Source organism: Oncorhynchus nerka, linkage group LG5, assembly GCF_034236695.1.
Source record: "Oncorhynchus nerka isolate Pitt River linkage group LG5, Oner_Uvic_2.0, whole genome shotgun sequence".
Classification (NCBI taxonomy): Eukaryota; Metazoa; Chordata; class Actinopteri; order Salmoniformes; family Salmonidae; genus Oncorhynchus; species Oncorhynchus nerka.
The window spans coordinates 13,572,982-13,598,029 of NC_088400.1; the positions used below are offsets into that span (position 1 = coordinate 13,572,982).

The 25,048-nt window shown below is 45.5% G+C and overlaps 1 protein-coding gene across 7 annotated transcripts in view; it reads right to left on the reverse strand.

Annotated features, from left to right (window-relative positions):
• Positions 1-1,061: 1,061 nt before the first annotated feature.
• Positions 1,062-25,048, reverse strand: part of ogt.1 (O-linked N-acetylglucosamine (GlcNAc) transferase, tandem duplicate 1) — a 36,280-nt gene continuing 12,293 nt past the window's right edge. For 2 of the 7 annotated variants that reach the window (XM_029659295.2, XM_029659291.2), the window contains exons 7-22: positions 24,282-24,492; positions 23,581-23,721; positions 21,894-21,994; positions 21,592-21,745; positions 21,283-21,384; positions 20,872-21,069; positions 20,157-20,315; positions 19,449-19,538; positions 18,564-18,689; positions 13,938-14,108; positions 6,447-6,563; positions 5,651-5,821; positions 4,933-5,085; positions 3,486-3,738; positions 3,051-3,174; positions 1,062-2,506 (exon numbers count right to left, since the gene is read on the reverse strand). In XM_029659295.2, the coding sequence (XP_029515155.1) occupies positions 2,326-2,506; positions 3,051-3,174; positions 3,486-3,738; positions 4,933-5,085; positions 5,651-5,821; positions 6,447-6,563; positions 13,938-14,108; positions 18,564-18,689; positions 19,449-19,538; positions 20,157-20,315; positions 20,872-21,069; positions 21,283-21,384; positions 21,592-21,745; positions 21,894-21,994; positions 23,581-23,721; positions 24,282-24,492 (2,452 nt within the window). In that variant the 3' untranslated portion in view covers positions 1,062-2,325. Of the gene's footprint in view, positions 2,507-3,050; positions 3,175-3,485; positions 3,739-4,932; positions 5,086-5,616; positions 5,822-6,446; positions 6,564-13,937; positions 14,109-18,563; positions 18,690-19,448; positions 19,539-20,156; positions 20,316-20,871; positions 21,070-21,282; positions 21,385-21,591; positions 21,746-21,893; positions 21,995-23,580; positions 23,722-24,281; positions 24,493-25,048 lie in introns of those variants that run through there. The other 5 variants (XM_029659297.2, XM_029659294.2, XM_029659292.2 and 2 more) reach the window with 4 other exon arrangements.

Here is a 25,048-nt window from a genome sequence, read left to right on the forward strand (position 1 = left end):
AGAGTGAAAACAGGGTAAGTGATGAAGTGGAGAGTGGAGGATGACAGATGTCAGGGTCTAAGATACTCAAATCAAAGAGGAAATGGACAATGAAAGAAAGCTGTGCTGGGGGCAGGATGGCCACAAAAAAATATAGCTCACCTGCAAATTCACAGTAAAGAAACATTTTATTCTCATACTTCTGTCCAATTCTTCTCTAAAAATATGAGTCCCACAGGGGGAAAAAATCATATCGATGCCAAAAATGTGGCAAACAATTGACTCAAAGACGAACCCTTATTTAGTGGACTACTTAAAAAACTAAAATATCAAATAAATATGTATATGCAAATATACCCAGTGTATTTATGCAAATGCTGCACATACAGTTGAAGTCGGAAGATTACATACACTAAGGTTGGAGTCATTAAAACTCATTTTCAACCACTCCACAACTGTCTTGTTAACAAACTATAGTTTTTGGCAAGTCAGTTAGGACATCTACTTTGTGCATGACACAAGAAATGTTTCTAACAATTGTTTACAGACAGATTTGTTTTAATTTATAATTCACTGTATCACTATTCCAGTGGGTCAGAAATTCACATGCCCTAAGGTGACTATCTTTAAACAGCTTGGAAAATTCCAGAAAATTATGTCATGGCTTTTGATAACTGGATTTTGTTCATCATGATACAAGTTATTGCACAGAAAATGACAGAATGTTTTATTAATTTTGCAGTTTGTTGAACTTTCTATTTTGTATTTATTATAGAACTACTACTTATGGCTAACAAGTTATTACATTTATAAAATCTATTTACAGCCGCAGTTCTGTGTACACCGTTCAGAACATCTATTTACAGCAACAGTTGTGTGTACACCGTTCAGAACATCTATTTACAGCCAGTTCTTGTCTTGTGTACACCGTTCTGAACATTTACACATTTTGAAAATCTACATGGTTTAAAAAAATGTTTTTATACCAAATTGAGAAAAACATCTGTAAGGTGGAAGCAGTATTGGGGGAACGTGCCCATACACTACCCTGATTAAAGCAGAAAAACTATCACACATTCCAAGAGGTTTACCATATGTCTTTATTTCAACAGAAATGGAGTCCGAGCCTTGCAGCATACCAGACAAAGCTTCAATAAAACAGTTCACAGAAAGACGAGTACAAAACTAAAACTGCTTAGAAAATACTTACTTAAGCCATTCCTGGTTCGAGTGATAAAATCAATCATTATGTAGGGAGAGGTGGGCATAACTACGGGTGAAAGAAATGCAGGGCCTTTCAAATGGGTCGTACTGACAAGAACCTCCCGTCTGTCCAGTTTATCCATACGGTTTGGTCTTCACCAGCATAGAGTGACATCCAACAAGAGGACAAAGCAATTGAGAGTATTTTTTTAGTTTTCTTACATCGAAACATGACAAAATCCTTAAAGTTGGCATTTGGTAGTGGAAGGGAGTGGTTATGATCTTTCTCTCTGAAATGTGATACTAAACACCGACATCTACTCTCATCCTGAATAACCAATAGCCTAAGAGGAGAAAAACCAAGAGCAGCCACAAGACTAAAAACAAAATGTTGAAACATGTTGAAGCGGATTCAGCGTTTTTCGACCAGACTTGGTCCCTTTATACTCTCTTACCCCAGATTCAATTATTATATTGACATGGAAAAACATTGCTGCAGACTTGTGTAACAAGTCCCATATACACACAGAGAGAAGAAGAGAAAAGGCCACGGGAGCCTCTTCCAGGCGCTGGATGGAGAGGGGGAGTGTTCCTCCTCCTCGTCCTCTCGTACCCTGTATGGAAGATGTGGTTTGGGGAAGAGTCTCAGGTGAAGAGCAAAGTGCTTCAGGCTCAGTCTGGCTCAGGGAAACAGACATGGATGGGATATGACTAGAGTGGAGGAGGGATGAGGTGGGATGAGGTGACGACACGGTGGACACACCTGCAGGCTCTACAACAGAGAAGAGTCCAAGTCACAGGGGAGGGGAAGCAGAGTTGAAAGGGGCTAAAGAAGAGCAGATAGGAGCAAAGCTTTGGGCAGGAGGGGTAGAGTGAAGGCCGAGTGGGGGTCAGAGTTCCAGCCCAGACTCTTCCACTGCTCTAGAGGGGCTGGAGTTGGACAGGGTCAGGTGGTGAGGTTAGAGGTCAGGGTGGGGGGCGGCGTGCATCGATCGATGGGACATCTGGTCAGGGGCTGCATCCCATATAGCACCCTGTTCCTTTTTTGTAGTGCACTACCTTTGTCCACATCCTCTTTAGGTCCTGGTCATAAGCAGTGTACCGAATAGGGTGCCATTTGGGACGTACCCAGGGTCCGGGACTTCAGGCGCTCTCGCTGCTCTCGACGGGCTGCAGTTTGACCAGGTGGTCTGGCTTGCCGCCGCTGGCGTGACGCTCCCACATCTGCAGGTAGAGCTTCTCCAGATCCATCGTGTACTGCTTGGTGTTGAACAGAGGGCTGCAGATACGCTGCTTCCACACGCGGGACCGGATCATCTTCAGACTGGGGGGGAGAACCGGGTCAGTTACAGCAATGGTGAGAACCGGGTCAGTTACAGCAATGGTGAGAACCGGGTCAGTTACAGCAATGGTGAGAACCGGGTCAGTTACAGCAATGGTGAGAACCGGGTCAGTTACAGCAATGGTGAGAACCGGGTCAGTTACAGCAATGGAGAGAACCGGGTCAGTTACAGCAATGGTGAGAACCGGGTCAGTTACAGCAATGGTGAGAACCGGGTCAGTTACAGCAATGGTGAGAACCGGGTCAGTTACAGTAATGGAGAGAACCGGGTCAGTTACAGCAATGGTGAGAACCGGGTCAGTTACAGCAATGGTGAGAAACGGGTCAGTTACAGCAATGGTGAGAACAGCAATGGTGAGAACCGGGTCAGTTACAGCAATGGTGAGAACCGGGTCAGTTACAGCAATGGTGAGAAGAGGGAGAGATGCTCAACCACAGAAGAGATGGAGAGACAGATGGAGTGTGAGAAGAGGGGGTGATTTAGATAGAGCTAACTGGAGTGTGTGTGTTGGTCAGAGACTCTTACTATTCCATGTCACAGCCCAGTTTGACAGCCACGTCCTCATATTCCTGTCTGGTGTGGGCGATGAGCTCGGGACAGCCCAGACACTGTAGCTGAGAGGCTGCCACGCGCGACGCCAGGGTCTCACCTGTACGGGCACACGGCACATTTAAACCACCGACCTGTCGTTCACACACACACACACACACACCACTGCTATTACAACACACGTCACCTTTAAAACACAGACCTGTCGTTCACACACACACCACTGCTATTACAACACACGGAACCGTGCATCCCAATTATCTCTCCTTTCTCCGTAGTTCCCTTCATGCATTACAACTGGAAATGACTGGGACATAGAAACCGCTTCTAACCGAAGTCAACACGTTCTAATTTATGGAGAGTCGTGAACACTTCAGGAGGAAACGTCTCTGCGATCATACGCCGTCTCACCTGGCATGGTAACCATGGGTGTCCCGGCCCAGAGGACGTCCATGCCGGTGGTGTGTCCGTTACAGAGGGGCGTGTCCAGACACACGTCGGCCAGCTGGCCCCGTCTCACGTGCTCCTCCTTGGGCGCCACGGGAGAGAAGATGATGCGGGAGCCGGGCAGGCCGAAGTTCTGGGCGTACTGCTGGATGTTGGGCTCGCCCACCGCAGGGAAACGCAGCAACCACAGAATACTGTTGGGAACACGCTTCAGGATCTACAGGAGAGACCGGAGACGAGGTCAGTAAGAGGTGCTGTGTGTTTGAAACGGAATTTAAATGGCACTACTGTTGACCAGGGCCCCTATATAGTACACTACTGTTGACCAGGGCCCCTATATAGTGCACTACTGTTGACCAGGGCCCCTATATAGTGCACTACTGTTGACCAGGGCCCCTATATAGTGCACTACTGTTGACCAGGGCCCCTATATAGTACACTACTGTTGACCAGGGCCCCTATATAGTACACTACTGTTGACCAGGGCCCCTATATAGTACACTACTGTTGACCAGGGCCCCTATATAGTACACTACTGTTGACCAGAGCCCCTATATAGTACACTGCTGTTGACCAGAGCCCCTATATAGCACACTGCTGTTGACCAGAGCCCCTATATAGCACACTACTGTTGACCAGAGCCCCTATATAGCACACTGCTGTTGACCAGAGCCCCTATATAGTACACTATTGTTGACCAGGGCCCCTATATAGTACACTACTGTTGACCAGAGCCCCTATATAGTACACTGCTGTTGACCAGAGCCCCTGTATAGTACACTATTGTTGACCAGGGCCCCTATATAGTACACTACTGTTGACCAGAGCCCCTATATAGTACACTCCTGTTGACCAGAGCCCCTATATAGTACACTATTGTTGACCAGGGCCCCTATATAGTACACTACTGTTGACCAGAGCCCCTATATAGCACACTGCTGTTGACCAGAGCCCCTATATAGCACACTACTGTTGACCAGAGCCCCTATATAGTACACTACTGTTGACCAGAGCCCCTATATAGCACACTGCTGTTGACCAGAGCCCCTATATAGTACACTATTGTTGACCAGGGCCCCTATATAGTACACTACTGTTGACCAGAGCCCCTATATAGTACACTATTGTTGACCAGGGCCCCTATATAGCACACTACTGTTGACCAGAGCCCCTGTATAGTACACTACTGTTGACCAGAGCCCCTGTATAGTACACTACTGTTGACCAGAGCCCCTATATAGTACACTACTGTTGACCAGGGCATAGGGCCTGGTCAAAGCTAGTGCCCCTGTCACTTAGGAACCAGGGTGCCATTTCAGACACCCTGAGTCAGGAAACGGGGTATTCCTGAAGAGACAAACATCTCAGACAACAGGATCATGGAGAAAGGGGTTCCTAGCATGATGCTTACATTGGCCCACATCTGCAGGGTGGGAGGGTCGATCTTGTAGAGCTGGTTGAAGTTGCAGTAGACGATGGAGTCTTCAGGCAGGCCGTACTGGGAGCGGGTTGTCACCACGATGGTACGAGGTACCTCCTCTCCTGTAGCCGCCTTGTTGTTGAGCTGAGATGGAAGAGGTTATGATGGAGAGATTTATTATGAGCAGAGAGATAGACGGGGGCAGAGGAGAGGCCAGTGCATAGTGACCGTGTTAACATTACACCCCTGTTCTGACCCCTGTTCACTACAGTACTGGAACCGCTTTCCTCGGGGTCAAATCCCCAAAAGACCCAAAAGTAGACATGCAAGTGACCCAATGTCTTTATCCAGTACTAGCCAGTCTTTGTGCCATACCTGGAGGGATACAGACCCTGATACTACAACCTCCTCCCCTGGAAGTATCTGCTAATACACAGTATACATGAGATGTAACACTACAGACCCTGATACTACAACCTCCTCCCCTGGAAGTATCTGAAAATACACAGTATACATGAGATGTAACACTACAGACCCTCGTCATGTCACATGGCTGGGATCAAAGGTCAACCACACAGGTAACTCACTGCTTCACTACAACCAGCAAAATAACAGCCTGGTATTCTTATCCATTTCCTGTGTGTGTGTGTGTGTGTGTGTGTCTCCCTCCAGTACCTGTGTGGTGGCCAGTCCCCCCTCCCTCCAGTACCTGTGTGGTGGCCAGTCCATTGCTGACGGTGAATCCGTTGATGGTGACCTGTATCTGTCCCTGGTTGATCATGTTGATGATGGCCTCAGCTGCTGTGTTCATAGGGATGACTGGCATGGACAGAGCCCCGTTGGTTTCTGCTGCGCCACTCTCCTCAATGGAACACTTCATCTGGACAGGAAGGAAGGAGTCTGTGATCTACAAAGCATTTGCATCATACTTTCTGGAGGATAAGGGCAGGTCTTCACTGTTCAAATTTAAAGGACACAACAAGGAACAGACAATGACTCTGAATGACATTGGACTACGAACTACCTTTCCAATAGTTCATAGCCCAATGGAAATATGTTCACAGAACATTCCCCATGTCACAGTCTCACCTTGACGTCAGAGGCTTGTTCAGGAAGGGTTAGGGCTATTCACTATGTCACCTTGACGTCAGAGGCTTGTTCAGGAAGGGTTAGGGCTATTCACTATGTCACCTTGACGTCAGAGGCTTGTTCAGGAAGGGTTAGGGCTATTCACTATGTCACCTTGACGTCAGAGGCTTGTTCAGGAAGGGTTAGGGCTATTCACTATGTCACCTTGACGTCAGAGGCTTGTTCAGGAAGGGTTAGGGCTATTCACTATGTCACCTTGACGTCAGAGGCTTGTTCAGGAAGGGTTAGGGCTATTCACTATGTCACCTTGACGTCAGAGGCTTGTTCAGGAAGGGTTAGGGCTATTCACTATGTCACCTTGACGTCAGAGGCTTGTTCAGGAAGGGTTAGGGCTATTCACTATGTCACCGTCTCACCTTGACCACCTTAACGTCAGGCAGGCTGTCCAGGAAGGCCTTGAGGTCGATACCATTCAGAACGATGCGGTTGTCAAAGATGTGGCCGTTAGACTTGAAGTCAATCACCGCCTTTTTCTGTTGAAGAAAATAAAAAGAATACTGGAGGTGAACTGCATGTGAAGTCAGTGTTGAAGACCTAAAAGCATTATTTTTCATTCATTAAAGCACACCCTTTTCCTTTCAGATGACAGTTTATTTTTATGTAAGCTTTATGTGAGCTTTCCATAAGAAGGGGAAACCCATTGAGACCAGGGTCTCATTTTCAAGGGTGCCCTGGGAATAATAATTACCGCCATAGCACACGAGAGCATTGACAACGCAAGAAAAGCCCATTGGGCCTCCATCACCGGAATGCTAACAAAATTAGCACAAACTAATAGCGAAGTCACATAGCCTTTGTTAGCTGAAGGAAAACAAACTTTTTGCACAGGCAAATCCAGTTCAAAGTTACACAAGCATAGCTAGTAGCTACCGAATGCCATTGTCAGTGAGTGTGGACATTTACACGCTTAAGTGAATGAGAGAAATTGTGCAAATGAACAAATTTGTGATGCATGCTTTTTTCAGAAGGAAGAGCAGCATGTTCACCTGAAGCAGAGGGGAGAAGAAAACACTTGAAGCACAAGGGGAGGGAAAATGGCAGCTGTACAGATAACCCATCCAGAGCTCACTAGACGTCTGGCTGAAAGCCAGAAGATATCTGATGTCAAACATTTAGTAGTAAAATCTCATTTTATTGGTCACATATTTAGCAGATGTCATTGCAGGTGTAGTGAAATGCTTGTGTTCCAAGCTCCAACAGTGCAGTAGTATCTACAAAAATTCACTCAAATCTAAAAGTACAATGGAATTAAGAAATGTATAAATATTAGATTGAGCAATGTCGGAGTGGCATTGACTAAAATAGAATACAGTATATTTTTTAAGCGACCAGTGATTCCATGTATATGGGGCAGCAGCCTCAAATGTGCAGGGTTGCAAAAACCAGGTAGAAGCTGGCTAGTGATGGCTGTTTAACAGTCCGATTGCCTTGAGAGTGAAAAACAGCTTCTGTCTCACGATCCCAGCTTTGATGCACCTGTACAGACCATGCCTTCTGGATGATAGTGGGGTGAACAGGCTGTGGCTCAGGTGGTTGATGTCCTCGATGATCTTTAAGGCCTTTCTATGGCATCGGGTGCTGTAGGTGTCCAGGAGGGCGGGAACTTGCATTTTTGGGGGCGGTACAGTTGCCATACCAGTCAGTGATACAGCCCGACAGGATGCTCTCAATTGTGCATCTATAAATGTTTGAGGGTTTTAGGTGACAAGCCAAATCTCTTCAGCCTCCTGAGCATTCAGATCGTCAGCGAGGAACTTGAAGCTTTTCACCCGCTCCACTGCGGCCCCATTAATGTGGATAGGGGCGTGCTCCCTCTGCTGTTTCCTGAAGTCCACAATCATCTCCTTTGTTTTGTTGACGTTGAGTGTGAGGTTATTTTCCTGGCACTACTCTGCCCGGGCCCTCGTCTCCTCCCGGTAGACTGTCTCGTCATTGTTGGTAATTAGGCTTACTACTGTTGTGTCGTCTGCAAACTGCATAATTGAGTTGGAGGCGTGCGTGGTCACGCAGTCATGGATGTCCAGGAGGGGGCTGAGCGCACACCCTTGTGGGCCCCTGTGTTGAAGATCAATGAAGATGTTGTTTCCTACCTTCACCACCTGGGGGCAGCCCATCAGGAAGTCCAGGGTGGGGTTCAGACCCAGGGCCCCAAGCTTAATGATGAGCTTGGAGGGTACTATGGTGCCGAATGCTGAGCTATAGTCAATAAACAGCATTCTTACATAGCATTCTTGTCCAGGTGGGATAGGGCAGTGTGCTGGCAATTGCATCGTCTGTGGATCTATTGTGGTGCTAAGCAAATTGAAGTGGGTCTAGGATGTCAGATAGGGGAAAGGTGATATGATCCTTAACTAACCTCTCAAAGCACTTCATGATGACAGAAGTGAGTGCTACGGGGCGATAGTCATTTAGTTCAGTTACCTTTGCTTTCTTGGGTACAGGAACAATGGTGGACATTTTGAAGCAAGTTGGGACAGCAGAGTGGGATAGGGCGAGATTGATTAAATCCCTAAACACTCAAACCAGCTGGTATACGCATATTCTGAGGACGCGGCTAGGGATGCCGTCTGGGCCAGCAGCCTTGAGGGTTAACACGTTAAAATGTCTTACTCACGTTGGCCACGGAGAAGGAGAGCCCACAGTCCTTGGTAGCGGGCCGGGTCGGTGGCACTGTGTTATCCCCAAAGCAGGTGAAGGTGTTTAGTTTGTCTGGAAGCAAGACGTCGGTGTCCGCAACGTGGCTGGTTTTCCCTTTGTAGTCCGTGATTGTCTGTAGACCCTGCCCACATACGTCTCGTGTCGGACTCCACGGTCTCTGTACTGATGTTTTGCCTGTTTGATTTGATATTTGATATGGAGGGAATAACTACAGGTTGTATTCAGCCATATTCCCAGTCTGGGAACCACCTTGCCATGGTTAAATGCAGAGGTTCGCACTTTCAGTTTTGCACAAATGCTGCCATCTATCCACGGTTTCTGGTTTGAGTAGGTTTTAATAGTCACAGCGGGTACAACATCTCCTATACACTTCCTGATGAACCCAGACACTGTATCTGTGCATTCGTCAATGTTATTCTCAGAGGCTACCCGGATCACATCAGTCCGCATGTGCAAAATCATCTTAGAGCATGGATTGGTCAGGCCAGCGTTGAATAGACCTTAGTACTTCCTGTTTGAGTTTCTGCCTATAGGAAGAGTGGAGCAAAACAGAGTTGTGATCAGATTTGCCGTACTACAGTACTAACATGTTGGTAGAATTTCAGAAGCGGTTTCCTCAAATTTGCTTTGTTAAAATCGTCAGCTACAATAAATGCAGCCTCAGGATATGTGGTTTCCAGTTTGCATAAAGTCTAGTGTGATTCCTTAGGGGCCGTCGTGGTATCGGCTTTAGGGGGATGATACAAGAAATTTCCCTTGGGAGGAAATACAGTCGGCATTTGATTGTGAGGTATTTTCGGTCGGGTTAACAAAAGGACTTGAGTTTCTGTACGTTATCACAATCACACCATGAGTAGTTAATCATGAAACATACACCACCAGCTTTCTTCTTCCCGGAGAGTTCTTTATTCCTGTCTGCGCGATGTACTGAGAACACAGATGGCTATATGGACTGGGACAGTATATCCCGAGAGGGCCATGTTTCTGTGAAACAGAGTAAATCCCTGACAATCCCTGATGTCTCTCTGGAAGGAGATCCTCGCCCTGAGCTCAATACTGTGGAACTCTTAAAGAGATGGGTATGATAGATATATGGAGAGAGACTAATAGCTAATCCATGGACTATACATACGACTTCAATGTCCATAACACCTACTCTCGTATAGATTACATGTTTATCCCAAAGTTTTCCATAAAGTCTGCCACTTCTACAAAATCGGACACACAGCACTTTCAGATCATGTCTTTGTCCGCCTCGACCTCCAAAAACATCCGGAGGTCAAAGAGCTGGAAATTCAACAGCTCCATGTTATCAAACGAAGCATTCCATACATCGGTTACTACATGGATAGACAACTACAAACAACAAAGTCTCTCCCATTTCTCCGGCCAATGTGAGACGCTGCCAAAGCCACACTTAAGAGGTCATCTAATTGCATATGCTTCCTCTAAGAACAAGGCAATGGAAGCACACAGATTAGATCTTCAGGGAGTTGGAACACAGCGAAAAAGTACATAAATAATCCCCAGGAAGCACCTCCTGGAGTCAACTTAAAGTAGCCAAAGCTAAACTAAACTTGGACTATACTCAGGAGATGTACTAAAACAGACAAACCATGAGTATAGCAATAGGCCTAGCAGACTGCTTGCCAATTTAAAAAGAGCAGTCGGAGCGGAGCGTACAATCATCGCCATATGAACAGCAGATGACGAGTTCACATACGATCCAAATAAAATACATTTAACTTTCCATGATTTGTACTGCAAATTATATACTTCTGAGAGAACACATACAGATGCAGAATTCCATTCCTTCCTAGAGGGATACTCGCAACCAAAACAAATCAGAGACTCACCAAGAGCTCAACTCCCCTTTCACTGCTGAGATCCTCAAAGCAATCATCTCCATGCCACCTAACAAGTCCCCAGGCCCAGATGGATTTCCCCAGAGAGTTCTACAAAGCTTTTTGGCCCCAGCTTAGCCCTATTTTCATGCAGGATGATTTTTTTGTTGCAAAAACACAGCCCGCATTACAGTGTTGTTAAAAATGGGAGCTCTCCCAGACTAGTATCAGTGTTGTTAAAAATGGGAGCTCTCCCAGACTAGTATCAGTGTTGTTAAAAATGGGAGCTCTCCCAGACTAGTATCAGTGTTGTTAAAAATGGGAGCTCTCCCAGACTAGTATCAGTGTTGTTAAAAATGGGAGCTCTCCCAGACTAGTATCAGTGTTGTTAAAAATGGGAGCTCTCCCAGACTAGTATCAGTGTTGTTAAAAATGGGAGCTCTCCCAGACTATGTTCACAGCCCTCATTACGGCGTTGCTATAAAAGACAAGGACCCTCTATCCTGCACGTCCTTCCGGCCCATTCTGACTATAAAATAACTACCAAATTGCTCGGCAAAAGACGAAAACACTTCCTCCCAAAGAAAAAAAAGCGGATCAAACTATATTTATTAGAGACTCTTCATTCACCATCTTTTTTTAGATTATAGATCAAGTAAAACGCACAGAAGACCACTGTCCTGCTGTCATCACTGGATGTTGAGAAGGTGTTTGACAGGACGGAGTGGAACTGTTCCCAGTCTTAGAAAAGTACAATATACGCCCAAACTTTATTAAATGGATTAAGTCCTTATATTCTCATCCAAATGCCATGGTGACTACTAACGGTCTGAATTCTGATAGATTCACTTTGGGACGTGGCACAAGGCAAGGATGCTCACTGTCACCCCTGCTCTATTTGTTGGGGGCAGAGTTGATAAGGCGCAATCCAAGTATTATGGGTGTTTCTGCAGGCAGCCTTCAGCACAAGATTTCGCTCTATGCGGATGATGTCTTGCTCTACATACCCAACCCTGAGAAATCCCTCCCATTTTAGACAAATGCATAGTACGGCAAGTTTACAGGATATAAGATGCATTTGAACAAATCCATTGTTTCCCCTCTCAATCTTACCCTCACCAGCTCTATGGAGACACTGTCCGTTCCAATTGGAGACCGGGGTTTCAATGCCTTGGGATCTTTGTAACACCAGATCTGAATTGCCTTTTCAAGAAACACTCCTGATGGAATCAAGAAAGATCTCTGAACCTGGATCTCTTTCCCAATTAGCTTAGTCGGAAGAATCAATGTTATCATATGAACATCCTCCCTAGATTGAACTATTTATTTCAGATGCGCCCATACTATCTCCCAGTTTCCTTTTTCAAAACAACCAACCAAAGCATTAAACGTATATGGGGCAATAAAAACCTAGGCTCAAGAGCATCACTATCGAAAACCTGAATCTAAGGGTGGTCTTGCCCTGCCTTCAAACTGTACTACTGGTCTGCACAAATCCGCAACATGCTAACATGGATCACAAACAGACAGGACTCAATGTGGATTCAGATAGAGGCCCAATCCTGTGGTTCATTGCACCTAAGCTCAATTATATTCATTAATAACTTTAGTGAAGTGGGCAACATAGCCAAAACCTTAGAGATTTACAGCACCCGACAAGCATGGAAGGTCTGTAGGAAATACTTTTTGCCATTTCCTCAGATATGCTCTCATTCGCCAATAGCATGCAACCCAGACTTGCCAAAAGCCCTGAGTGATGCCAACTTGCCACATTTTATAACAGTCCAGTGAGACTCCATCGAATGAAAACAGACATTTCTCCTGATTGTAAAATATGTACCTGTTCTTAGTTAGGTTAGGCCCCAGAGTAATTAATTATCATAAGGCCATAAACAATAACAATTAATGCTGCATACTTTCTGATAAAAATAATTATAAATTGCTGAGGAGTATTCACTTGAAGACAAGCACACAGTTACAAATATGAAACATTTTATGATGCATTTCCTAGTCAACAATAATGTATGAATAAGGTTTGAAATGACATATGCTTTCTAAATAAAGCATTATAAAAACAACTAATTATACAATTTTGCCTTCCTTATAACTGTAAAGTACATATTTGATTGTTTAGTGTTAGAGAGAATAGAAAATATGCACAAAGGTCTCTCTTGATCAAAACGTCTGCCCCATCGCTGTGACCGCCGCAGGGCTCTAGCTTTGCTTCCTGAACTCGCCATTAATCTCATACTCATCTTGTCCGTCTATGATAAACAGAAAGTGTTTTGTTTTATTCATTATTTTACATGAATGCGCTACGATGTAACGATTGCAGGAATGTGCTTTGTCAGTGGCTGCGATGTAGGGTTGAGGTAATGGACAGTCGGAAGAGCGAATGAAATGGTAGGAGGGACATCCCAGCTTCAAGTGGTTTCAGATTTCACATCCTACATCACAGGCTCATTTAAAAAATAAAAAATAAAACAAATAAACTGTCCGTGGGAAACAGGGCTATCGTTCAACGCAGGCCATTCTGATCCACAGGTCGATTTAAGCAACATTGACGGTCGGAACCGGTAACAGGAGCACTTTGGTTCCCAAAACAGGGGACCTTACATCTAAGAGGTTTTAAATGATCTGCTGCACTGAAGGGGAATAAATAACTCACCCGCACAGTCCCATGTATTAATAAAAAGGCACAAACCAACATTATTAAACGTAAATAGTGTACAATAAAGGGCCTAGTATTGAGCCAGGCCGCTTGCTCTCGACCAATTACTACACCTTTAGATTTAAATTCACTGCAGTGATATCCTTGATGCTGAAACTTGACCTTTGACTCAGAAAAACATACAGACAAAAAAAAAACTTTGTATATATGCATATTATTTTATTGCTCTAGGGAAGTAATTTACTATGCATAGACCCCCCCCTCCACTCTATGCGATGCGCAATGCATAGAACACAAGAAGAATTGTAATTATCATAGTGAATTATTGTAATGTTTGTGCGACAACTAAACCCATAAGGGATGTGTTGTTAACTGGCGATTTGACACGAAAATAAAATTCATTCATTCACAGGAAACATGGCAACAGGACAAAACAGTCCCTCCAGGATTCCCTGATTGCAACAGGACAAAACAGTCCCTCCAGGATTCCCTGATTGCAACAGGACAAAACAGTCCCTCCAGGATTCCCTGATTGCAATTTGTTTGGCAAAATCAACAATTCCCTATATATTATGTGAGGGCTTGCAAATTTGACCCATCACTGCACATTAGCAACATAATAACATTAAAATCAAGACACTCAACAAACTTTACTTGATAAACAGGAATCTCACCTTGAGGTGGGGGAACATGTTAGCGTGGTCTCCGATGAAGAAGGTGTGTGGCATGTAGGCTAGCTTCTCAGAGTACTGCTCTGCCACCTCGAAGGGGGACGTCTCCTTGTCTGACACAATGTAGTCCATGAAGGGAGCTCCGCTGGTCCCCGGGTAGCCCAGCCACATACACTGAGAAGGAGAGAACAGTTGGCACAGTCAACTTTATTTGGACATTATATCCCAGCTGTCGTGTAGTGACTTTTTTTGATGAGGGAGCGCACTTAAATAAAAAAATAATTCAAAGTTTAATGGCAGATGTAGCCTACTGAATATCATTGTAGAACAGGCCTACCCCCAAATATGTTGTCTCAAGTAAAGGTGGCCTTTTTAATACCATCAAAACACCAAGTACGGCTTAACTCCTTTCCAAGTAGGCCATCACTGTCAATCGTAAATGATAATTGTTCATGTGTTAACGATGAAATGTCCAAACGGAATGCCTGCCAATCATTTAATCTCAATCAGTTTCATGGAAATATGCAGTTAGATCTTCTTGAATTACTTTGCAAAAAAGATTGTGTTAAAATATTAGCCTTTCTTCTAGGCCTCTTTTGTTTCAGTTAAAGCATAGTGTACAAAACATTAGGAACAGCTGCTCTTTCCATGACAGACTGACCAGGTGAACGCTACGATCCCTTAATTATGTCACCTGTTCAATACACTTCAGTGTAGAGGAAGGGGAGGAGACAGGTTACAGAATGATTTTAAAGCCTCGAGACATGGATTATATGTGTGTGCCATTCAGAGGGTGAATGGGAAAGACAGAAGATTAACGTGCCTTTGAACAGGGTATGGCAGGCGCACCGGTTTGAGAATGTCAAGAACTGCAACGCTGCTGGGTTTTCCCACACTCAGTTTCTTGTGTGCGTCAAGCATGTGCTATCGCCCCAAGTACTTCTAGCCAATGTGACAACTGTGGGGAAACATTGGTCCAGAACCCCTGTGGAATTTATTTGACATCTTGTAGAGTTCATGCCATGACGAATTAAAGGTTCTGAAAAAGGGGGTGCAACTCAAAAATACGGACACCCCTTAAAAATGAGTGGATTCGGCTATTTCAGCCACACCTATTGATGGCAGGTGTATAAATACAGTTGAAGTCATAAGTTTACATACACTTAGGTTGGAGGCATTAAAACTCGCTTTTCAACCACTCCACAAATTTCTTGTTAACAAACTATAGTTTTGGCAAGTCGCTAAGGACATCTACTTTGTGCATGACACCTAATTTTTCCAACAATTGTTTAGAGACAGATTATTTCACAATTCCAGTGGGTCAGAAGTTTACATACACTAAGTTGACTGTGCCTTTAAACAGCATGGAAAATTCCAGAAAAATGTCATGGCTTTAGAAGCTTCTGATAAATGATGTCAATTAGCCTGAGTCAATTGAAGGTGTACCTGTGGATGTACTTCAAGGCCTACATTCACACTCAGTGCCTCTTTGCTTGACATCACGGGAAAATCAAAAGAAAATCAGCCAAGACCAATTTCCAAACGCCTGACGGTACCACGTTCATCTGTACAATAGTACGCAAGTATAAATACCATGGGACCACGTAGCCATCATACCGCTCAGGAAGGAGACACGTTCTGTCTCCTAGAGATTAACGTACTTTGGTGCAAAAAGCGCAAATCAATCCCAGAACAACAGCAGAGGACCTTGTGAAGATGCTGGAGGAAACAGGTACAAAAGTATCTATATCCACAGTAAAACGAGTCCTATATCGACATGGCCGCTCAGCAAGGAAGAAGCCACTGCTCCAAAACCTACATAAAAAAGCCAGACTACGGTTTGCAACTGCACATTCGAGCAAAGATCGTACTTTTTGGAGAAATGTCCTCTGGTCTGATGAAACAAAAATAGAACTGTTTGACCATAATGACCATCGTTATGTTTGGAGGACAAAGGGGGAGGCTTGTAAGCCGAGGAGCACCATCCCAACCGTAAAGTACTCGGGTGGCAGCATCATGTTGTGGGGGTGCTTTGGTGCACTTCACAAAATAGATGGCACCATGAGGAGAAAAATTATGTGGATATATTGAAGCAACATCTCAAGACATCAGTCAGGAAGTTAAAGCTTGGTCGCAAATGACTCTTCCAAATGGACAATGACCCCAAGCATACTTCCACATTTGTGGCAGGACAACAAAGCCCTGACCTCAATCTTATAGGAAATGTATGGGCAGAACTGAAAAGGCGTGTGCGAGCAAGGGGGCCTACAAACCTGACTCAGTTACACCAGCTCTGTCAGGAGGAATGGGACAACATTCACCCAACTTATTGTGGGAAGCTTGTGGAAGGCTACCCGAAACATTTGACCCAAGTTAAACAATTTAAAGGCAATGCTACCAAATACAAATTGAAACTTCTGACCCACTGGGAATGTGATGAAATAAAATCTGAAATAAATAATTCTCTCGACTATTATTCTGACATTTCACATTCCTAAAATAAAGTGGTGATCCTAACTGACCTAAGACAGGGAATTTTTACTAGGATTAAATGTCAGGAATTGTAAAACTGAGCTTAAATATATGTAAACTTCCGACTTCAACTGTATGTGTGTGTTTTATATATATATATTTTTTTTAAATCAAGCACACAGCCATGCAATCTCCATAGAGAAACATTGGCAGTAGAATGGCCTTAAGAACTCAGTGACTTTCAACATGGCACAGTCATAGGATGCCACCTTTCCAACAAGTCAGTCATATTTCTGCCCTGCTAGAGCTGCCCAGGTCAACTGTAAGTGCTGTTATTGTGAAGTGGAAAAGTCTAGGTGCAACTACGGCTCAACAGTGAAGTGGTAGGCCACACAAGCTCACAGAACGAGGACGCCGAGTGCTGAAGCCCGTAAATATTGCCTGTCCTCGGTTGCAACACTCACTACCAAGTTCCAAACTGTCCTCTGTTGCAACACTCACTACCAAGTTCCAAACTGTCCTCTGTTGTAACACCCACTACCAAGTTCCAAACTGTCCTCTGTTGCAACACTCACTACCGAGTTCCAAACTGTCCTCTGTTGTAACACTCACTACCAAGTTCCAACCTGTCCTCTGTTGTAACACCCACTACCAAGTTCCAAACTGTCCTCTGTTGCAACACTCACTACCGAGTTCCAAACTGTCCTCTGTTGCAACACCCACTACCAAGTTCCAAACTGTCCTCTGTTGCAACACTCACTACCGAGTTCCAAACTGTCCTCTGTTGCAACACTCACTACCGAGTTCCAAACTGTCCTCTGTTGCAACACTCACTACCAAGTTCCAACCTGTCCTCTGTTGTAACACTCACTACCAAGTTCCAAACTGTCCTCTGTTGTAACACCCACTACCAAGTTCCAAACTGTCCTCTGTTGCAACACTCACTACCAAGTTCCAAACTGTCCTCTGTTGCAACACTCACTACCAAGTTCCAAACTGTCCTCGGTTGCAACACTCACTACCAAGTTCCAAACTGTCCTCGGTTGCAACACTCACTACCAAGTTCCAACCTGTCCTCTGTTGCAACACTCACTACCAAGTTCCAAACTGTCCTCTGTTGTAACACTCACTACCAAGTTCCAAACTGTCCTCTGTTGCAACACTCACTACCAAGTTCCAAACTGTCCTCTGTTGTAACACTCACTACCAAGTTCCAAACTGTCCTCTGTTGTAACACTCACTACCAAGTTCCAAACTGTCCTCGGTTGCAACACTCACTACCAAGTTCCAAACTGTCCTCGGTTGCAACACTCACTACCAAGTTCCAACCTGTCCTCTGTTGCAACACTCACTACCAAGTTCCAAACTGTCCTCTGTTGTAACACCCACTACCAAGTTCCAAACTGTCCTCTGTTGTAACACTCACTACCGAGTTCCAAACTGTCCTCTGTTGCAACACTCACTACCAAGTTCCAAACTGTCCTCTGTTGCAACACTCACTACCAAGTTCCAAACTGTCCTCGGTTGCAACACTCACTACCAAGTTCCAAACTGTCCTCTGTTGCAACACTCACTACCAAGTTCCAAACAGCCTCTGGAAGCAACGTCAGCACAGGAACTGTTCATTGAGAGCTTCATGAAATTGGTTTCCATGGAATAAGATCACCATGCGCAATGCCAAGCGTCGGCTGGAGTGATGTAAAGCTCGCGGCAATTGGACTCAGGAGCAGCGTAAACGCTGTCTGTGGAGTGATGAATCACACTTCACCATCTGGCAGTCTGACGGACCAACCCGGGGTTGGCGGATGCCAAGAGTTCGCTACCTGCTCCAACTAAAGTTGGAATAATGGTCTGGGGCTGTTTTTCATGGTTTGCACTAGGCCCCTTAGTTACATTGAAGGGAATCTTAACACTACAGCATACAATTCATTCTGTTATTCAATGCGTTTGCATGGTCAAATAGCAGTAAGGCCGATTACAATTTGTTTTATACTTCGAGTATTAAAATTCTAGATCAAATAGCAAAAGGATCGTTGGTATGACCTTAAAACAATGAAATACAGCTCATGAAACATGGCACAAACACTTCACATGATGCGTTTCTATTGTTGTTGAGTATAGAAATGAACACGGCTAAATAACGCCTGATTATCTCACCTGGATGGGAGCGGGACGCAGGGCAAACAGCTCGTTGCGGGCTCCTTTGGTATAGCCGTTCATATTGACCAGGATGTGGAGTCCATCCTGGTGGATCCTGTCTGCTGCCTTACCGTTACACGGGAGCTGACAGACAGGAGGAGTGGAGATGGAGGGAGAGACAGACAGGAGGAGAGGGAGGGGAGAGACAGGAGGAGATGGAGGGGAGAGACAGGAGAGAGACAGGAGGGGAGAGACAGGAGGGGACAGACAGGAGGAGTGGAGATGGAGGGAGAGACAGACAGGAGGAGTGGAGATGGAGGGAAGGGAGAGACAGACATGAGATGGAGGGAGAGAGACAGGAGGAGTGGAGATGGAGGGAGAGACATGAGGAGAGGGAAGGGAAAGACAGACAGGAGGAGGGAGGGAGAGACAGACAGCAGGAGTGGAGATGGAGGGAAGGGAGAGACAGACATGAGATGGAGGGAGAGAGACAGGAGGAGTGGAGATGGAGGGAGAGACATGAGGAGAGGGAAGGGAAAGACAGACAGGAGGAGTGGAGATGGAGGGAGAGACATGAGGAGAGGGAAGGGAGAGAGACAGGAGCAGTGGAGATGGAGGGAGAGACAGGAGGAGAGGGAAGGGAAAGACAGACAGGAGGAGTGGAGATGGAGGGAGAGACATGAGGAGAGGGAAGGGAGAGAGACAGGAGCAGTGGAGATGGAGGGAGAGACAGGAGGAGAGGGAAGGGAGAGAGACAGGAGCAGTGGAGATGGAGGGAGAGACAGGAGGAGAGGGAAGGGAGAGGATTTAAATCTTTACTCTGAAGTGTTGGATGTGGCCGAGTGGACAGAGAAAAGGAAGCTACTTCTGAAGTACTTCAGTTCTCAATCTGAGTTTACTCACCTGTGACAGGTCAGTGAAGTGATGGGCCTCGGCCACCACTTTAACCCTAAAGTTGGTGTTGTCATCTGGGCTCAGGGCATAGCAGAACACCTGGGGAGAGAATGTTATAACCATGTTACGACCAACCGTTAGAACCCCGGCCAAACATGTTACGACCAACCGTTAGAACCCCGGCCAAACATGTTACGACCAACCGTTAGAACCCCGGCCAAACATGTTACGACCAACCGTTAGAACCCCGGCCAAACATGTTACGACCAACCGTTAGAACCCCGGCCAAACATGTTACGACCAAGCGTTAGAACCCCGGCCAAACATGTTACGACCAACCGTTAGAACCCCGGCCAAACATGTTACGACCAACCGTTAGAACCCCGGCCAAACATGTTACGACCAACCGTTAGAACCCCGGCCAAACATGTTACGACCAACCGTTAGAACCCCGGCCAAACATGTTACGACCAACCGTTAGAACCCCGGCCAAACATGTTATAACCATGTTATGACCAACCGTTAGAACCCCCGCCAAACATGTTATAACCATGTTATGACCAACAAATTTCAAGTAATGTTTGGTCACTATTACATAAAAAAAAACATTGTTTTAAATGACAATCGAATCTAAGTAAACAAACATCAGTTAATTTGAAATCATTGGTTGTTGCCAGTCTAGTGGTAATATGTCACACAACAGTTAGAAACCCTCACCTCAAACTTCTCAGAGTTGTGCATGCCGGGGATGGACTGCATGAGGTGGGAGGTGGGGTGGTTCCCGAAGTCAGAGCTGACATATCCCACCCTCAGACGACCCGCGCTGGCCTTCAGGTCCTTGGGGTACTCAAAGGCCGGCTTGTGGAGCGCATTGATCTGTGGAGGGACGGGGGACGTTAGACTAACCAGGATACATCCCAAACGGCTTTCTATTCCCTATATAGTGAACTACTTAACCAAAAATACTGCTCTACGTAATGAAAAGGGTGCCATTTGAAACCTAGTCCAAGGCTCTATTCTAGCATAATACATAGAATGATTGCTAGTATGGACACTGGAACATCATAGCCTGTCAGACAATGACCATAAACCCTAGCTCCTTTCACGTGGTCCAACTAGACAAGGCAGATTGAAACCAGATCCCTCGTCCATTACACAGTTACAACTAGCCTGAACCTGACCTTAACATCCAACCCTAACCAATCTATGACTGGACCAAGCTCTTCCCCCTGCAAGCAACCCAACCACCTTCTGCCATCTATGGCTGCTTTTAATGTATATTTTCAACTAAATAAAAGACTTAAGGGCTTAAGTTTCCTTAAATTGCGCCAGGCAGGTAACTTCCAAACCATCCCACCTTACCGTTTACCCTTCACCATGCAAGCATCCCAGCCCAACTTTCACCTGAATAGAAGGTCAATGCTGCACTTGCTTTGATGAGGGCCTGTACCTTGTCCAGACAGAGGTTGCCGTGCCTCTCAGCGATGGCCTTGCGGAAGCCGTGAGAGAGGGGGTACAGCATGCTGTGGTGGGGGTGCACCGAGGGCAGACGGTTCTTATCCAACTGGTCAGCCACGATGCTCACCAGCTTCTTCATACGATCGTCATAGTCTGTCCAGTCACACACAATCTGGGGAGAGGAGAGGACTGCTGTCTAAGTGGTGAGGTGTGTGTTGGCGTGAGAAGTTTTGTGAGGCAGTCTGAAGTGGAACATCTGGGAAATGTAAATCAAAGAGCAGTAACTTGAGCCTTACTTGGTTTAACTTTGACGATAGATGCGGATTTGGCCTCAAGCGTATCTGCAGTAACTTGACATAGGAGACTAGTGTGTGTGTGTGTGTACCTGCAAGCAGTGTGCTAGGTTGCAGTAGGCATCAGGGAAGTCAGGCTTCAGTTTCAGGGCTGTACGGTATGAAGCAATGGCTTCTGGGATGTTTCCAGAGTCCTGAGGGGGGAGGGGACAATAACTGAATCATAACACAACTTCCTTTATAAATAAAATGAATTTTAATATTTCCATTCATTAAAAAACGAATTACAGACCCAATTTTGTTCTGCGGAATATCAGTGAAGTCGACTTCACTGCCTTTTGTAGGTCTGATAAGAGTTGATTTAGAATTGGGGTTGAGAACAGAGATGGCAGATGAGTCACCTTGTGTATGGAGGCCAGGTTAGAGTGAGCGTCAGCGAAGGCAGGGTTGATCTGGATGGCTCTGGTGTAACACTGTAGAGCTCCCTGGATATCCTGCATCTCCTTCAGAGTGTTGCCCATGTTGGAGTAGGCATCAGCAAACGTAGGGCTGATTCTACAGACACACAAACAATTCAGTAGGACGCCAATCAACTCCATTCAGAACCTTGAAACAGCATCCCTATAAGTTGCCTCTGTCGATTGTCAAACCACAACTGATTGAGATGAGAGGGCGAGACGGAGGGAGGCGTCTGTCTACGGACCTGATGGCCTCCTTGTAGTGCATGAGGGCCTCCTGGAGTTTCCCCTGCTGCTGCAGAACGCTGGCCAGGTTAGAATGGGCCGCAGCAAACTCTGGAAACACCTGAAGACAACAACCACACCTTAAAATACATATTACAACAGAACACTGGCCAGGTTAGAGTGGGCCGCAGCCAACAACCACACACACAGGTTATAGGGTGTCCAATCAAAAATCAAAAAGTGCATAATTTGACCACTAGAGGATTATCTAAGGTATTAACATATTAAAACCCTTGTTCCAAACATCAGGTCTCTACCATGATCCATTCAAAAGTTATTGGAGTGTTGACAACGTGTAGGATGGCCAGAATCAGTGTTGACAACGTGTAGGATGGCCAGAATCAGTGTTGACAACGTGTAGGATGGCCAGAATCAGTGTTGACAACGTGTAGGATGGCCAGAATCAGTGTTGACAACGTGTAGGATGGCCAGAATCAGTGTTGACAACGTGTAGGATGACCAGAATCAGTGTTGACAACGTGTAGGATGGCCAGAATCAGTGTTGACAACGTGTAGGATGGCCAGAATCAGTGTTGACAACATGTAGGATGGCCAGAATCAGTATCAGTGTTGACCCTTGTAGGATGGCCAGAATCAGTGTTGACAACATGTAGGATGGCCAGAATCAGTGTTGACCCTTGTAGGATGGCCAGAATCAGTGTTGACAACATGTAGGATGGCCAGAATCAGTGTTAACCCTTGTAGGATGTCCAGAATCAGGACGACTAAATCAGGCCAGAAAAAAAAGTAGTAATAAAATACAAGTGTGGAAAGTTGCATCGCGTCAGATAGGTAGCCTTAACCTGTCTAGGGCAACAGCCAGTGAAAGCGCCAAATTAAAAACAGCAAAAATCTCATAATTAAAATTCCTCAAGCATACAAGTATTTTACACTATTTTAAAGATAAAATTCTCGTTAATCCAGCCAGTGTCTGATTTCAAAAAGGATTTACAGCGAAAGCACCACAAACGATTATGTTTGGTCACCACCAAGCCACAGAAAAACACAGCCATTTTTTCCAGCCAAAGAGGAGTCACAAAAAGCAGAGAGATAAAATGAATCCCTAACCTTTGATGATCTTCATCAGAGGACTTCATGTATGTTTTGTTTGATAAAGTTCATATTTATATAAAAAAATCTGAGTTTACATTGGCGCGTTACGTTCATATTACCGGATGTATTATGTTATGAAATCCAACACTTTGCATATCATGTTAATGGTATGTTAGAGAAAGACCACCACTGAACAATTCAGAACATGAATAAATCATATTTGTCTTGGTATAATGTATGTTATAACACAAGGAGGCGAAATGATCGCCAAAGCACGTTTTCACCCACTCTGGGCAGAGTAAGACACCTATAGGTTAAAATACATACTACAATAGGACACTAGCCAGTTTAGAGTGGGCCTGTGGTAAACTCTGGAAATAACACCCCCCCCCTGAAAAGGTTCAGTCACCACCAGATTCATGAAATGACACTTCCCTAAAAAGAGGACACTGAGCTGACGTGATTAAGATTGCGAAAAGAAAAAAAACCCAAGGGCTTATAAACAGTCTTCCTTTAACCTATCAGGTAAAATACTTTTCAATGCTACCGTCAATGCTTTCTATGAGCATTCTGCCATATAGTTAACTCTCTCACCTCCAGGGCTTTCCTGTAGAGCTGGACGGCGTCCTCGATGTTGCCCTGCTCCCTCTTGATGTTGGCCAGGTTGTTGAGAGAGTCTGCGTGGGTGGGACACAGACGCAGGGCCGTGTTGTAACACTCCTCAGCTTCGGACACCTGGGAGAGGCAGGGTTCAAACCACACATGGTTAAACCAGAGACACACACAGCCAGACACATTCACAGACACCCCACACACAAACACTCACATTCACCCCACACACAAACACTCACATTTTCAGACAGACACCAAGGCCCCGAGAGGGCCAACAGAAAAGGAAACCCCAACAGACAGACACCAAGGCCCAGAGGGGGCCAACAGAGAGGCAGAACAGAGGCAGAACAGCGACGGCTAACGGACAGCTGGAACCCATATCAATCTTCATCTATTTGCAGCTGAACAGAAGACATCTAAGCATCCCAAAACAATCTTTGTGTAGAGTAGTGGTGAAAGGGATAACCGCAACAATCACAAAGACCAGTGTGTCATGCATATCCATCTAACACACCCCAGTCTGATCTCTGACCCCCGTCATCTCCTAAACTGGGTCAAGGAGGACATGGCATGCACAGGGCACAGTGAACTGCTGCGGCCTGCTGGGACAGCCGTGCCTCTCACACTGGGAGTAGGGATGCAGAATAACGGAGCAGTCGCTCACTGCGTGGACACACACACACCGTGTTCTTCCTTACATTGCCCTTCTCCTTGAGGGCGTTGGCCAGGTTACAGTAGGCGTCGGGGAAGTGGGGCTGCAGCTCGATGGCGCGGCGGTATGTGTCGATGGCCAGATCGATAAGACCCTGCTCGTAGTAGACGCATGCCAGGTTGCCGTGGACGACTGCGTGGTTGGGGCTCAGGCTGAGGGCCCGCAGGTAGCCAGCCACCGCTCTGAATGGTTGGAAGAAGAGAGAAGGGTGGGTAAACTACTGGTAACAATTAAGGCAAATACTACTAAAGGCTGAACACTCAGATGCTGCCCACCACCGCTCTGCAGAGCAGAGAGCAGAGAGGCACTAGTGCTACTGAGCTGTAGTAACATTAGTCTTTGTGAAGATGGCGCTGTACTGGATGGCCTCCGTTTGGCCAACTTTGAGATTATTTGGCACTTTATTTTCTCTAAATGTATTCGCTATCATTCTTACAAACGGACAACTTTTGAACATCAGATCGGCAGTTACTGTATTCCGGCTTCAACTTATCTGCCCTGGACTCTTCATGTTATTCCGACCAAATTCAGGCTACCCAAGAGGAAACACCAACATTAGAGGTAAGGGGGGGTCATGGAGAGATTAAGGTGAAGGGAGAACTTGCCATCTCTTCTCTCCATTGTACTTGATAGAAAGATAACCTCTGATCACAGATTTGCTAACAACGGGACTCCCAAAGCTGAAATGGCCTCTGCTTTTCTGAAACATGACTCTTGGGCAAGATGCTATTCAACTCG